The 15319-nt window shown below is 42.5% G+C and overlaps 1 protein-coding gene across 11 annotated transcripts in view; it reads right to left on the bottom strand.

Moving 5' to 3' along the window:
• BCLAF1 (BCL2 associated transcription factor 1) overlaps positions 1-12610 on the bottom strand; it is a 32765-nt gene extending 20155 nt beyond the window's left edge. For 4 of the 11 annotated variants that reach the window (XR_006102082.1, XR_006102087.1, XR_006102081.1 and 1 more), the window contains exons 1-6: positions 12357-12610; positions 8102-8158; positions 7055-7182; positions 5101-6000; positions 1074-1742; positions 808-977 (exon numbers count right to left, since the gene is read on the bottom strand). Coding sequence is in view for 5 of the 11 variants with exons in the window: in XM_042450902.1 (XP_042306836.1) it covers positions 808-977; positions 1074-1742; positions 5101-6000; positions 7055-7158 (1843 nt within the window). In the remaining 6 variants the exon portion in view is untranslated. The remainder of the gene's footprint in view (positions 1-807; positions 978-1073; positions 1743-5100; positions 6001-7054; positions 7183-8101; positions 8159-12356) is intronic. The other 7 variants (XR_006102070.1, XR_006102071.1, XM_042450871.1 and 4 more) reach the window with 5 other exon arrangements.
• Between the last annotated feature and the right edge of the window lie 2709 nt (positions 12611-15319).

Here is a 15319-nt window from a genome sequence, read left to right as displayed (position 1 = left end):
AGGACGCTGCCATTTTGACACCCTTGTCACGTGTGAGGGGCATCTGAAAGCGCCGCCCCTCGCACGTGACGGGGCGCTTCATAGTGCCTGTTTAAATAGGGCCTTTGTTGCATTTCTCTGCTGTAGCAGACATCTAGCAGACATGCTGAAATCTCAACGTGTTATAGCTGCAATCTAGAAATACATAAAAGGACTCAGATTAATAAGTCTGTAAACAATTCCAAGTAATTCTGAGAGTTATATTTTATTTTTGCTAGCCCAAGGCCCATCACTGTATTATTTTATCTCACTGATTTTTTTAGTTCTCTCTGCTGCCTTTAGGTCTATCATTAATATCATGCCCCTGTTTTTCCTTCTGGACCACCACAGGACTAGAACCTTCATTTCTGTTACCATATCGCTTTCCCATATCTTTATCAACAGGGGTCTAAGCAGCCTCACTTGTTACTCTCTCTACATCCCATAACACTTTCTGCACTTACATCTCTATTATACTCATATTTTCCCTTTCCCCACCCCATACATCATTTCATTCCTGTCTCATACCCCCATCTTTCCCCTAAATCCAAGAAGAAGAGGTGCCATCTAAGTAATACATGTAATACCTTTTCTGAAGTTATAGAATACTTGACAAAATATATATATCTTCTGTTAAAAGACTACATAGTGTTATGAAACATGAGCAGAAGAGAAAGCATGTTGAAACATCTACATAAAAAAAACCTGGATTTTTGAACAAATTGATTTCAGTATCATTATAGGTTTTTAGTGTCATATGACACTTTGTGTGTTAAATTCAAGGCATACCTTTGACATGATGAACTAAAGACACAATGTGCTGAATAAATGACTCTGATGTGCTTTTGCTGGCCTGCGGTAGCTTAATGTGGTCAAAGATGGATCGGAACTCTTGCTCCTTCTTGACTGAATGGACAAGTGTACTAGCAAGCAGCCTGTCTTTAGTCAAGGAAGCAGGTCTAAAGAATATAACACAAAAAATGAACACAACAGGTTTATGAAAAAGTAAACTACATTATGGATAAGGAAAAATTACTACAGATTAAGAAAATTACCTGTTTGAATCATCAAGCGGCACAGGTGCCATTTTAAGTTTAACTTCAGGCCGATGAGAATCACTGGCTATCATTTTGATCCTAAGTGGACTCTCTTCCCTGAAGGTAGATTTCTCTCTTGCATCTGGGTTCTTGTGCAGAGGAGGACTATAATCAAAGAGTTCTTTGAGCTTCTCAGACTTTACCTGTTCAGGTGACTGAGTTTCTTTCTTCATTGTTCTCTCAGACGTTTTCTCGTCTTCCTTGTGCTTATCTTTTGGTACACCAGGTCTCTCCACTACATAGCTAGTTGGCTCTTTAAGCTTGTAATTTTTATCTTCTCTAAATCCTTCACTCTCTCTATTTGCCTTCATAGAGATTTTAGATTTGTACTTGGATCCTTCCTCCTCAGCATTCCGATGAGATGCAGCAAAGCTCTTACCCTGATCTGCCAGAACAGATTTTCTGAACTGTCTATAATCTTCAGTCTCCTCTGCATCCTCCCCTTCTGAGTCATTAAATTTTTGTTTTCCAGAATCTTTATCCATATAATATTCCAAAGCTTCCTGATCATCCCACTCCCTTTCTCCCTCTGTCCTCCCCTTTTCTGACCCTCTCTCCTTCTGAGCATCTTTTTCCCTAGCATTACTTCTGTCAAGCAGGTATACTCTAGACTCTTCATCTGTGTACCTGTGGATAGTAAAGAGGAAAGGCATAATTTTAAGCTGCCTTTACTTCTTGTGTTGCTTTCCAGCTTCACAAAATTCTGTACTAAAGCAGACAAATTCATTTATGTGTCAACATTTTTACATGCTGATGTTAAGAGCTGTAGAAACATTAATTCTTTAGACATTTAAAATGATTTTTTGCACAAATTCCTGTTTTGCACATTTTAGCTTTCACAGAATATAGAACACTTTACTTGACAACTCATTTTTAATTTTAATATTCAAGAACACATTTTCAACAGAAATGAAATATCTATATCTGTATCCCACTTTAGCACAGACATTCAGAGCAGAAAATTTAGGTGGTATCCAGACCGGCACTTTGCACCGGCCTGGATACATGCTAGGGTTGCCTCGGGGCATCCTTTCCAGATGCCCTGCAACCCTAGCATGTAACTGCGGCATTGTAATGGCGGTGGCCTGTCTACATGGGCGCCGCCTCCAAACGGCCCGTTTCTCTCTTTCCCTGCCCCAAGGATACCCCTTGTCGCTTCCCCGAGGCCTGGGAAAACGGCAGATTGGGGCCTCTGGGGCTGCCGCTGTGGCCGCTGAGGCCCTGATCCATCGGGGAAAGGGGCAGGTGCAGGACCCCCCCAAAGGGGTGGTCTGTATCCCGCCATAGTTTACATGTAAACTGCTTGCATAAGATATTATGATGGGTCATGCTCAATATCATTAAATTGCAACCAACCAGCTAAGAAGCTGCTGGAACAATACAATGTAATGTTGAGCCTCTACCCTTGTAGATCCTAAAAATACGTCAGATTTTTATTCTATTTCATCTTTAATTTTCTATTATATTTTCTATTTGCATTGCATTATTGTAAATTACTTGGTGAAAGCTTCATGAGAAAATCACATCACTATGAAGTGAATGGAACTGTACAATCAGTTCTGCACAGCACCATAGATAGGTCCTGTTTTTTTTTAAAAAAAGATACATTTTGACTAAATTCCGACTTTCAGTTATATTCCTAAATACACTGTAACAAATATGAGAATCTTTCAGCTAGAAAGAACCTAGCACACTGCTTTTTGAAGCACCCACAATGACATTTAAAAGACCAAACTAGTTCTCCATAAATACTTCAGATGTGTGTGATGAAGCTATCACCCCTCTAGTAACCTTGAGGTAGTAACACTCTCCCAGCTTCACAGGAAGGCAAAGGCAAGCCCCCCCCCGAACAAATCTTGCCAAGAAAATACCATGATAGGGTTGGCTTAGGTCACCATTAGTCTTAAACGACTTAAAGGCACACAACACCGACTAAGCCACATAGCAAATGGCAAGCCTATAGAGCAAGTGGCAATCCTCTACTTCTAATACTTCCTCGACTATGGAAAATATATGTTTTAGCTATATTGTTTAACAAACTTTTTAATTTTTAAGCATCAGCAATAGAAATGTTATTAGCACTTTAAAGTTACATGAAAATAAACACTAAAAACTGAATTTTCATTATACACACTTTTCTTAGTGAAGAATTAGGGGTCTTTATTCTTGGTTTTTTTACTCTATAACGGCTTACTCTATAACTGCTACTTCTAGATGCTAAAAAAAATCAGTTCCAACACTGACCAAGAAAAGTACTACAAAGGTTTGTGTTTTATTTGAAAATGTGATGAAAAAAATGAATATTTTAAAATAAGATTTTAAATTTTAAAATAGATTTTTTTAAAAAAAGTCATAAATAAAATACTTAATCTATTGACTTTTATTTAAAAATGAGCCAAATATAATCACAAACATGTTAGCTAAACCTTTTTTGCAGCCTCATAAAAATAAATTAATGGTTTTGTTACATTTAGAGATACTGAGTTACCTGCAATCAAACATGGGAAAGCATGAAAAATTGTACTTCAGTTTCAGTCTATGAAAAAAATGGCAGGAAGTCTTGAAAATGAGATAAAATTGCAGAGGTTCTGAGGAAAAGTGTACAGTTATTGACTACTGAGGTTAAAAGTTAAAACTGTATATTGTCCCTCAAGGCAATAGCAAATGTGAAACCTTTATGCAACATTTACAATTTATGCTGGCATCCTTTTGGTTAGTTCCAATTAGAGCAGACCTATTCATTCAATCAGTTTCTGAATGGTGACTCAATGCTTAGGTAAATCCCACTGACTAAACAAGAGGCTACAGACCAGCAGTCCTTGATCTGTGGGTTGCAACCCCTTTGGGGGTCGAACGGCCCTTTCGCAGGGGTCGCCTAAGACCAACAGAAAACACAGTCATCCCTCCATATTTGCGGCTTTGATATTTGCAGATTTGATTATTCATGGATTTCATTAATATGTTCTCTCTAGGACTGTCTAGGTCCTCCAGTGCAACTCTGTGGTCAACTTTAACTAAAAGTTGCACTGAAAGACCATTTGTAGCTACTCCAGTGCCATTCTATGGTCAGTGTATGTTGGACATTGACCACAGAATTGCACTGGAGGACCTAGAGATTCCTAGAGAGGTGTCCTCTCAGGTAAAAACAGTGTTTTTGTTATTTGCGGTTTTTCCATATTCATGGGGGTCTTGTTCCCCTAACCCTAGCGAATATGGAGGGACAACTGTATTTCCAATGCTCTTAGGAATTGAGACACTGCTCCTCTATCGGGGGGGGGGTCACCACAACATGAGGAACTGTATTAAAAGGTTGAGGCATTAGAAAGGTTGAGAACCACTGCTATAGGCCTTACTTTCATAAACTACTGCCTAAATCCAACAGTTAGTTGCAACCAAATTTAGAACACTAAATCAATGGAACTTACATAAATGGTAACATACCAGGCTACCATTAGTTAAATGAGTCTACTCAAAAGTGGGACAAACTATTCAATTTTGACCTAGATACTGCTATATTTGTGTGAGTTACTTATTTCTTATCGTTTCAATGTATCAAGCTGAATATACTAAGCTGGACCCATTTTGTACTATTAGATTATGTACTAATAATTTCTACATGAATGAAAAGAACATTACCCTTTAAAAAAAAGTCAGACAAAATATATTCTCTTAGATGCTCTGCTGACTTGTACAATAACATATTTTAGTGAGCAGATATGCACCACTGCTCAAAAAGAAATGTAAAAAACATATCAGGGAAACTTCATATAAATCAATGATTTAATCTGGTGTTTCCTGTTGGTGATTTAAATTATCTTGAAATCAATTACTTAAACCATCTTGGTTTAAATCAATGATGGTCAAAGTATGGCCCTCCAGATGTTGCTAGACTGCAACTCCCAATATTCCTCACCATCATTTCTGCTGACAAGACTGCTGAGGGTTTTTGTTTGATACCTTTTGTTTTAGCAACTACAGCTCTTACCTTTTCAGAAATTTGGCACCCTTTGTACCTTCGGGTTCACCAGCCTCTGGATAGAAAGAGCGCATCCGAGTCTCCTCCCGAGGAGCATTCTGTGATCCAGTTGCTTTTGCAGGACTTCTTCTTGAAGGAATGTGATGCAGGGGACTATTCTGGGAAGGGCTGTAGCGACTGGAACCATTTCCAAGGGAACCAGATCCAGACCTCTCAGGGCTATGCTGAATGGAATGTGAGTGTTGAGGTGTGTCTTTTGCTGAGTGAACTGTGCTGAGTAAGTGAGCATCAGAACATGAAGAACTCTGACTAGGTGGAGAAGCAACAGAAGGACTATGGGGAGACCTTGGACTGTTATCGTATGCTGAAAGACCAGGCCAAATATCACCTGAAGCAGCTGTTGATTTATTGAAGTCATCTAAAGCCTCAGATGGGTCAAATGCACCTTTCTCTTCCTCTTGTGATTTGTTTTGTAAAGGGCTCTCTTGCAATGTGGCTGCCTCGGTCTTCTTTGCTTGTTTTTCTGATGACCCACGCCTTTTTGAAGAGACAGGAGACTTGCTATATGGAGACGAAGACCGAGATGAAGAAGATCTTGGAGACCTGGAAGATCTGTAAGATCGGCGAGACCTGCTTCGGGATCTCTGGGAAGACCTTGACCTTCTCTTTGGACTTCTGGAACGCGAGCGGTCTCTTCGAGGACTCCGAGAATGTCTTCTGTTCCAGACAGGTCTGTAACCGCCACGATGATATCTACCTCCACCTCCAGGATAATATCCTCTACCTCTTCCTCTATAGCCATAGGGGCGCCTCATTCCTCTATTATTTCGGTAATCTCTGCGGTAATCTCTATTATAAACACGATCCCTACTACGAGAACGTGAGTATGTCCTAGACCGAGACCTAGAACTAAGATTAAAATGAAATGTTAAATACCAAAACATTAGTGGTTCTCATAAGCTATTTAATGTCCAAGATCCAAAGCAATAGACACAGTGTTCTGATCATGCACTAGAATGATTCAATGGCAGTTCCCAATAGGCAAACTGTTTATAATGTTTATAAATCATCTGGAACAACTCCTTATACAATTACTGGCTGGAAAAAGTAGTATACAAGACAAGGAAGAATACTATCAAAAGAGAATTCAATCTACTATCTACGTTCATGCGTGGCACTATGCCCAAATTCAGCATGAAGTCATATGTCTGTGCAAGCCTCATGTGTGTATACTTCCCCCATTTCCTCCTCTGCTTGGCTGTAAAGGGTCCGGAAGCTTTCATTTCCTTTTTCACAAGCCATAGTTTAGCATTATATCCAAATCCTAAATCATGATTGTTAATTCTGGTTTCTTTAAGCAAGCCATTTGCCCATGGTAGTTTGGCTTGTTCCAAATAAAACAGATTTAACATAAACCAACGTACAAGCTGTGGTTGAAGGAAAACACAAAAGGACACTTCCAAAATACTATCCATAATGCATGAAATGGTGTGAAGTACGATTGGGGTGGAAGAGACTATGGCCTGTTACAGACAGCCAAAATAAAGCTGCTTCGAGTCACAGTGGAGGTATGGTGTTTCAATGATGCATGCGTCCTAAGAGTCCAGAAGTCACACCAAAGCACGGCTCCAGCCTTAAGGGACTGGGGGGGGTAACGTGGTTTGGTGTGGGCTTCTGTACTTCTTATGACGGCATGCATCCTTGAAAACACTATACCTCCACTGTGACTCGAAGCAGCTTTATTTTGGCTGTCTGTAACAGGCCTATGACTCATCTAACCATATTCACATCATGCTAAACTAGTATCATCAGTTTAGTATCATCAGTCAACACATGCATAGTGCAATTCTTAAATCCACTTTCATATTTCATGGAACACCAGTAGGTCTTATTTTGAGTTTTAGAAAGAAAGAAAAAAGAAAGAAAGAACACTGAGAGAATGAAGAAAATACAAGAAATGTACCTGTATCTCTTTTTTCGAGAATGTGATCTGGATCTTGACCTTGAACTGGACTGAGATCTGGATTTTGATCCTGAAGAATGTGATCTTGTATTAGAGCGACCCATTTTAATCCCAGGAGCTTACACCTACTATCCAACAGAAATCAGGAAAACTGACATCAGTTTGAAGTAAATCACTTAGCTATGTAAGGAGAAACACGTCTAATTGGTCAAGTTCACTGTAACATAATAAATATAATAAATGATTTGATTTGAAAACTATCTTCAAATTCTGTATAGCAGTACAACAGTAATATGAAAGGCAATGTTTTGTGAACAGATTGAATATACAGTGGTGCCTCGGGTTACGAAATTAATTCGTTCCGCCGCGGCGTTCGTAACCCGATACATTTCGGCATTTGAATTTCACGCCGATATTTTTTCCGTAACCCGAAAAAAATATCGTAACCCGGAACAGTTTTTTCCTATCTATTTTTTTCGTATCCCGGAAATTTCGTAACGCGATCAATTCGTATCCCGGGGTACCACTGTACACCTCTCCCCAAATTCTTTCCCAGGTACCATCAAATTACCCAAATGGGAACACTTAAGAATAACACTCCATTTGTGCTAATCAGCAAGGGCACTGGAAAGCACCTCAGGAAACAAACACCAAATATTATTATTTCCAATCCAATATTTGATCTCAAATCCATTTTTCCTCTGCACTGCTCTTTTTATCACTGCTTATACATCTAAACATGCTTATTTCAATTTTAAAAGCTGAACACATTTTAACCAGTTTTTATTCCTGTGATCACAAAAATCTAATTTAGATAAAACATTCATACATGTGCACTTCTTAAAAGCACAAAATACTGAAGATACATATGTTTCAAAAAGATTCGGCTACATCATATACTGAATATGTTGGTAGTTCTGTACAGTTTGCTCTACAGTTAAACCTAAATTTTATAGGCCTTCATTGAAAATAAACTAATATATTTTTGAAATTGTAATGATCCCACTTTCACCTTAAAAATAAATTAGAAATAGCCAGTTATCTTACCTCACAATCCTGCAGAATAAGAATTTAAAATTCTTAGTATACACTCCAAATTAACCCCTGTTTAAAGGAAAAAAATAATGTTATTTAGCTATTCAAATTTTTGTCAATCTATATTTTGGAAATAGCCTGAAGGCTTATGATTAGGGTGGTATGTGGTAATATTTTAGTACACCAAACTTATAATTAGATATTCTCAAGACAACACTGTATCTTAGCCTTCAAGTTTATTGTGCTGATTATTCAGAAATATATTTGTTATTCAGTGTGCTATTTTTCACGAAAAAAGAATAAGTCCTGTTTCAGATGGTCTTCCTGCCTGTATTCTCTAAAGCCTGTTACAGACAGCCAAAATAAAGCTGCTTCGAGTCACAGTGGAGGTATAGTGTTTCAATGATGCATGCGTCCTAAGAGTCCAGAAGCCACACCAAAGCCACACTCCAGTCCATATATTCCTGAAGACCCAGCCACCCAGCAAATGATCAGGGCCCTGATTTGAAAAGACAGAGGCCTGAATCCAAACACTTTGTCTGAAAACCAAGGCTGCATCCACACTGCATAAATAATCCAGGTTGACACCACTTTAATTGCCATGGATCATTGCTATGGAATATAACACTATATACGCATAAAGGTTGTGCAAACAGACGTTTTGCTTCTGCTATCATCCCCATGTGCTCCATTTCCAACCCTCCAGAGCAGATTCTGGCATCACGCAGGAAGAGAAGAAATCCATTTTGCCAATTGTGTCTGGTCTGCTGGTGGTAAAAATCGTCAGCTCTTTTCTTTCTTGTATCTTAGATTAAGGGCCTGAACAGACAGGCCAAAATCAAGCTGCTCCAGGTCACTCTGGAGGTATGCTGTTTAAATGACGCATGTGTCCTAAGAGTCCAAAAGCCGTGCCAAAGCCTCGTTCCAGTCTTAAGGACTGGAGCACAGCTTTCGTGCAGCTTCTGGTCTCTTAAGATGCGTGTGTCATTTAAACTGCACACCTCCAAAGTGACCTGAAGCAGCTTTATTGTGGCCTGTCTGTTTGGGCCCTAAGTTCCTCAGTCAGAGGGACCTCTGACACTCGGTTTTGCCCATACACAGAATTTATTTCATATGAGTTGCAGGTATGACACTTGCTGCCTCCCTTTAGAACCAGGTGCAAATGTTAATTCCAGTTTCAACCAATTGCCGGTCCCCACCTGTCTGCGTACCATTGATTCAATGCATTTATTAATTGGATATATGTCCTGCCTTTCTCCTAAAATAGGATTCGAGGCGACTAGTACTAGCAACTGCAGGGACTTTACTTTCATTGTTGTGTGCCTCCAAGCCTCATCTGATTAAAGGCAACCTAAGGCTAACCTATCATAGAGCTTTCCTGGCAGGCTTCTCCAGAAGGCAGAGGTATGCCCCTGCCATCCCCTGAGGCTGAGAGCATGTGGCTTGCCAAAGGTTTCATGGTCGAACTGGGACTCAAGCCCTGGTCTGGAGAGCGGGGATCCAACACTCAAAGCACTATGCCACCCTGGCTCACATAATGTATACCTAAGAATAAGTACAGAATAAGTAAAGAGATAGTAGAGGAACACCTTATTAATCTAAATGAATTTAAGTCTCCGGGACCAGATGAACTCCATCCAAGGGTATTAAAAGAACTGGCAAATGTAATATCGGAGCCATTGGCAATAATCTTTGAAAACTCCTGGAAAACTGGAGAGATCCCAGCAGACTGGCGGAGGGCAAACGTTGTCCCCATCTTCAAAAAGGGGAAAAAAGAGGATCCCAACAATTATCGTCCAGTTAGTCTGACATCAGTACTAGGAAAGATTCTGGAGCAGATCATTAAACAGAGAGTCTGTGAACATCTAGAAGGCAATGCCATAATCACAAAAAGTCAACATGGGTTTCAGAGAAACAAGTCATGCCAGACAAACCTAATCTCTTTCTTTGATAAAATTACCAGCTTGGCAGATGAAGGGAATGCTGTGGATATAGTATATCTTGATTTCAGTAAGGCCTTTGACAAAGTTCCCCATGACATTCTTGCAAACAAGCTTGTAAAATGTGGGCTAGACAAAGGAACTGTTAAATGGATTTGTAATTGGTTGACTGGCCGAACCCAAAGGGTGCTCAACAATGGCTCCTTTTCATCCTGGAGAGAAGTGACCAGTGGGGTCCCACAGGGCTCTGTCCTGGGCCCAGTGCTATTCAACATCTTTATCAATGACCTGGATGACAGAATTGGGAGCATACTTATCGAATTTGCAGATGACACCAAACTAGGGGGAATAGCTAATACCCCAGAGGACAGGATCAAGATTCAAAATGACCTGAATAGACTAGAAAGCTGGGCCAAAGCTAACAAAATGAAATTCAACACGGAGAAATGTAAGGTATTGCACTTAGGGCGGAAAAATAAAATGCACAGATATAGGATGGGTGACACCTGGCTGAATGAAACTACGTGTGAAAGGGATCTAGGAGTCCAAGTAGACCACAAGTTGAACATGAGTGAAGAGTGTGATGCGACAGCTAAAAAGGCCAATGCTATTTTAGGCTGCATCAATAGAAGTATAGTGTCTAGATCAAGAGAAGTAATAGTGCCACTGTATTCTGCTTTGGTCAGGCCCCACCTAGAATATTGTGTCCAGTTCTGGGTGCCACAATTCAAAAAGGACATTGAGAAACTGGAGCGTGTCCAAAGGAGGGCGACAAAAATGGTGAAAGGTCTGGAAACCATGCCCTATGAGGAACGACTTAGGGAGCTGGATCATGTTTAGCCTGGAGAAAAGAAGGTTAAGAGGTGATATGATCGCTCTGTTTAAATATTTGAAAGGATGTCATATTGAGGAGGGAGCAAGCTTGTTTTCTGCTGCTCCAGAGAACAGGACCCGGAACAATGGATGCAAGCTGCAGGAAAAGAGATTCCACCTGAACATTAGGAGGAACTTCCTGACAGTAAGGGCTGTTCGACAGTGGAATGCACTCCCTCGGAGGGTGATAGAGTCTCCTTCCTTGGAGGTCTTTAAACAGAGGCTGGATGGCCATCTGTCAGGGATGCTTTGAAATGGATTTCCTGCATGGCAGGGGGTTGGATTGGATGGCCCTAGTGGTCTCTTCCAACTCTATGATTCTATGATTCTATGATTCTAAGAGGCGGTTTGAGTGTTGGGCTCTGGAGATCAGGGTTCGAATCTCTGCCCTTGGCCAAGCCACGCTCCCTCAGCCTCCTCAGAGGAAGGCAAGGGAAGCCTCCTGGGTCAGACCTTGCCAGGAAAGGAACCTTAGGGTCGCCCCAAGTCAGGCACCGCTTTAAGGTACACAACAAGGAGGAGGTATAATGTATAACACCATATATATATATATATATATATATATATATACACACACATATACACATATACGACATCATGTTCCCCTGGCCACTGCCATGGCAGGCGTGCCGTGAGAGAGAAGGAGCAGGGCGACCAGAGGCCCTCGCCCCAAAAATGGAGGACCTTCCAGAAAAGTGGAGGACCTTCCCAAATGTAAAGGGGGCAGAAACAAGCCACTGCTGCAAGCGTTCTCTGTGTGGAGACAGGCGGCTCTCCCCTCTCAGGCTCTGGCTTCTCTGGGTTTCATTATTGCACGGGTTGTTTTTTTTAAAAGGAAAGGGAGGGCGTTTGGGAATCCTGATGGGAAAGGAGGAGGGAATGGAGGGCCTGCCCGGGAAAAGGAGGACGAGGGCCTGCCCTCCTTTCCCGACTACGCCCGACCGGCCCCGTCCCTCCCCGCCAAGAGGGCGGAGGGCGCAGGAAACTAACAAATAAATAAATGAGGAGGGAGAGTCTATGATTCTATGAGGAGGAAGAGGAGGAGGAGGGCGCAAGAACCAAACAAATAAATAAAGAGTAGGAAAAGGAGGAGGGCGGCGCATGAGCTAAATAAATTAGGAAGAGGAGGAGGGCGCAGGAAGCAAATAAATAAATAAATAAATGAGGAGGAAGAGGCTCCCTCCCTCTCAGAGCTCTCAAGCCCCGCCCCCATGGCTTGAGGGCGGGGGAGGGAGTCGTACTGACAGCATTTAATATCTCTCTTATCTATATATCTAAGCCCCCCACCACCAGCAACGGCAAAGGGGCGGGGCAATCCGGGGCGCGCGCGCTAGAAATGGGTTTCTCGCGCCACGGAAGCCGACGGAGCCAAACGGTCGCCCGGGAGGGAGGGAAGGCCGAGGGCCCTAGGCGCCCTACTAGCTCCTCTAATCCTCGGTTCGGCTATTCCTCACCCGCTCTCTCGTTCTGTCTCTCTGTCGCCCGCTCAGCTCTCACCGCTCGGCAGCCATTTCCAGCCTCTCGTCGAAGGAAACGAAACGAAATGGAAGGGGGCGGGGGAAAAACCATAAGAGGAAACGGGGTGGTTATGGCGACGCAGGAAGAAGGCGAAGAACGTCACTTCCGGTCTGGACGAAGGGGGTGGGCAGAATGAAAGAAGAGAATCAGCAAGAATAACAGCCGACCGCCTTGCCTTCAGGAAAGATGGCGGACGACAGTGACGTATATCTCGCGGGCGGGGCTTTCCAGGAGTCACGTGATCTCCCTCTGCTGAGAAAGAACGCAGGGATTTCAGAGGAAAGCCGCTCTATGGCCGCTCAGGGCGCGCATGCGCAGAAGGAGGCAACGCTTTTGACGCTCGACATGGCGGACGTGGGCCTTGTGCGTTTTCAAGCCCAACGTCGATTTTTGATTTCTCACAGGGCTTTCTTAGGCGAGGAACTGCCTAGGAGTCTGTCCTTGAAATGCAGTACAGTCCAGAAAAGAAGCAGCACATTGTGACCAAATAAATAAATAAAGATGAAAAACACTCATATATATATATATATATATATATATATATATAGAAATTCATTTCATATTTGTAGCTATATTACACAGATGTGGTTGTTGTTTGACCCTTCAAGTCCTTTGGACTCATGTGGGCAGCTGCATCCACACTGGAGAAATACTCCACTTTCACACCGCTTTAACTGGACTGGTTCAATGCTATGGAATCCTGGGAATTGTAGTTTGCAGTGGCCCCAGAGCAGAGCCTATAGTCTGTTTTAATGTGTCCTGTTTTCATTGGTTGCAACTTACACACAGGGCACCTTTTCCTTGGTTGCCTATTGCCTTCAGCCTGTATGCTCTACTCACTGCACACACATTTGTTTGCACTCAGCATTTCCTTCACAGTCCTCTTTGCACGGATGCTTCTGTTGGTTGTTTCATTAACTCTTATTGCACTTCCCTCATCAGCTTTCTTAAGTAATGATTACAAACAAGGCCTATACTCTTACTATACAGTACATAGCTTTTAAGGTTTTAAAAAAACCTTCTTCATTGTATGGCCCCATGTTTCTCTCTGGAAGAAAGAGGAATGACCGGTTCCTTCACATCTTTGTCTTTTCTGATTGGCAGATTCAATGCAGAGGTAGAGCCCAGCTGGGGCAGTGCTTCACCTGCTGCGATTTCACTCTGTACATGTCTAGCCTTCTGTTATGTTTTATCTCAGTGGCTGTTCCTAGCCTCATAAAATAATTGTCATTCATTTTAGCATTCAAAACGTAATCTTTTTTTTTTTAATGTGAGAGCAAAGGTGGTTTCCAAGTATACAGTTTGTGTTTGATCACCTCATTTTTCTTCGGTTTAAAACAAAGAACATCTGGCTATTATTCAAGTTTTTTAAAGTGCTTCTTAGGCCCGATATAGAACGTCCTAAAAGGACACTCTGCCGGAGCCTCCTTTTCTGCTGGTGGGAATGGATAAACCATATAGTTTTCCACTGGCAGAAAAAGAACCAGCAAAAAGCGGATTCTTTTCCCAGCGCACTTGTAACACCTGAGTGCACCATCGTCACAAGTGCGCTGCAACATGCAGACACTAAGCATCCGTCACTTCAAAATGGTGGCGCCTATCTATACATGGTGCCGCCATTTTGATGTACAGAATATGTACTAGGGTTGCGGGGCATCTAAGCAATGTCCCGAGGCAACCCTAGCACGTATTCCTTACGTGCTAAAAGGCCCATCTGTACTGGGCCTTAAAGAAAGAAAAAAGTGCAATAAGACTAGGGTTGCCATAAGTCACGACCTCCAAACCGGGACAAATGTAGCACAAATGTAGGGCCACATTTTCAAATGTAGGACACGTTTTTTAAAAAATGGAGAACACATAAAAAATTTGATACTTTTTTTAAAAATGTTAATATAAATGCATGTTTCTTTGGCTGCTCAAAATGGAGGACATTTTGGCATTATACCTAGACAAATGGCAGAAATGTACTTCTCTTTCTGGCCACATACCCCCCCCCAATTCTACAACTACATGTCCCACTCCCAAGCAGGCATAGGATTTGAAAGACCACAGGCACCCCCTTTTGCCACTGCAAACTACATTTCCCACTCCCAAGCCTTCTTAGCAATTCCCCCCTTCCTCCTTTTCCTTGCCTCCTCCAACCTCCCCCCAAACCCCTCACTCCCTCTTTTTCCCCAGGTATGTCTCAACTTAGGGGGGATTTATGGGTCAGATCCCTTCTTTTGTAATGGGGGCAAAGCCTTGAGAAGCCCTGGACCCCTGAGAAGAAGAGGAGGCGGGCTTAGAGAGAGGGGGGTAAATAAGGAGGCTAGAGTCAGAAAGGAGTTGGGCACACAACAACAACAATGTCAACAACAACAGCAGAGGAGGAAGGGGGAGGAGAAGAAAAAAGGGGAAGGGGAAAGAAGAAAAGGAGGAGAAAGAAGAAGAATAGGAACAAAGAGAAAAAGAAGATGAGGAGGGGGAAGAAAGGAAGAAAAAAGAGAGGGGGAAAAGGAGGAGAAGAAAAAAAACGGAATAACAAGAAGAAGAGAAGGAGGAGAAAGAGAAAGAGGGGAAGAAAAGCAACTTGCCTGCAAAGCCCCCTTGGACATTGGAGCATGCCCAAATAAGGAAGCAGAGGGCTGGCTCCTTGAGAGGGCTGGCCAGTAGGGGCAGGGCAGAGCAGCAGACCCCGCCCCCTGCTAGCTCCAGTCGCTGCTGCTGCTCCAGCCTGCTGCTCAGCACTATAGCAAAGGGAGGCAGCAGCCCTGGGAGCCCTGAGTCGGGCAGCCACCCGGGAATGGGAGGAGGGCGTGGTGGGACCGGGCACGCCCTCCAGGAGGTGGGAAAGTCCCACCCACCGCCGTGAAATGGCAAGCCTAAATAAGACAGCTCAGGTTCAGGCTATTTGGCAGAA

This window comes from Sceloporus undulatus, chromosome 1 (genome assembly GCF_019175285.1).
Source record: "Sceloporus undulatus isolate JIND9_A2432 ecotype Alabama chromosome 1, SceUnd_v1.1, whole genome shotgun sequence".
In the NCBI taxonomy this organism is placed as follows: domain Eukaryota; kingdom Metazoa; phylum Chordata; class Lepidosauria; order Squamata; family Phrynosomatidae; genus Sceloporus; species Sceloporus undulatus.
Note: the sequence above shows the minus strand (reverse complement) of the source record. Positions and strands in the feature narration are given on the sequence as shown.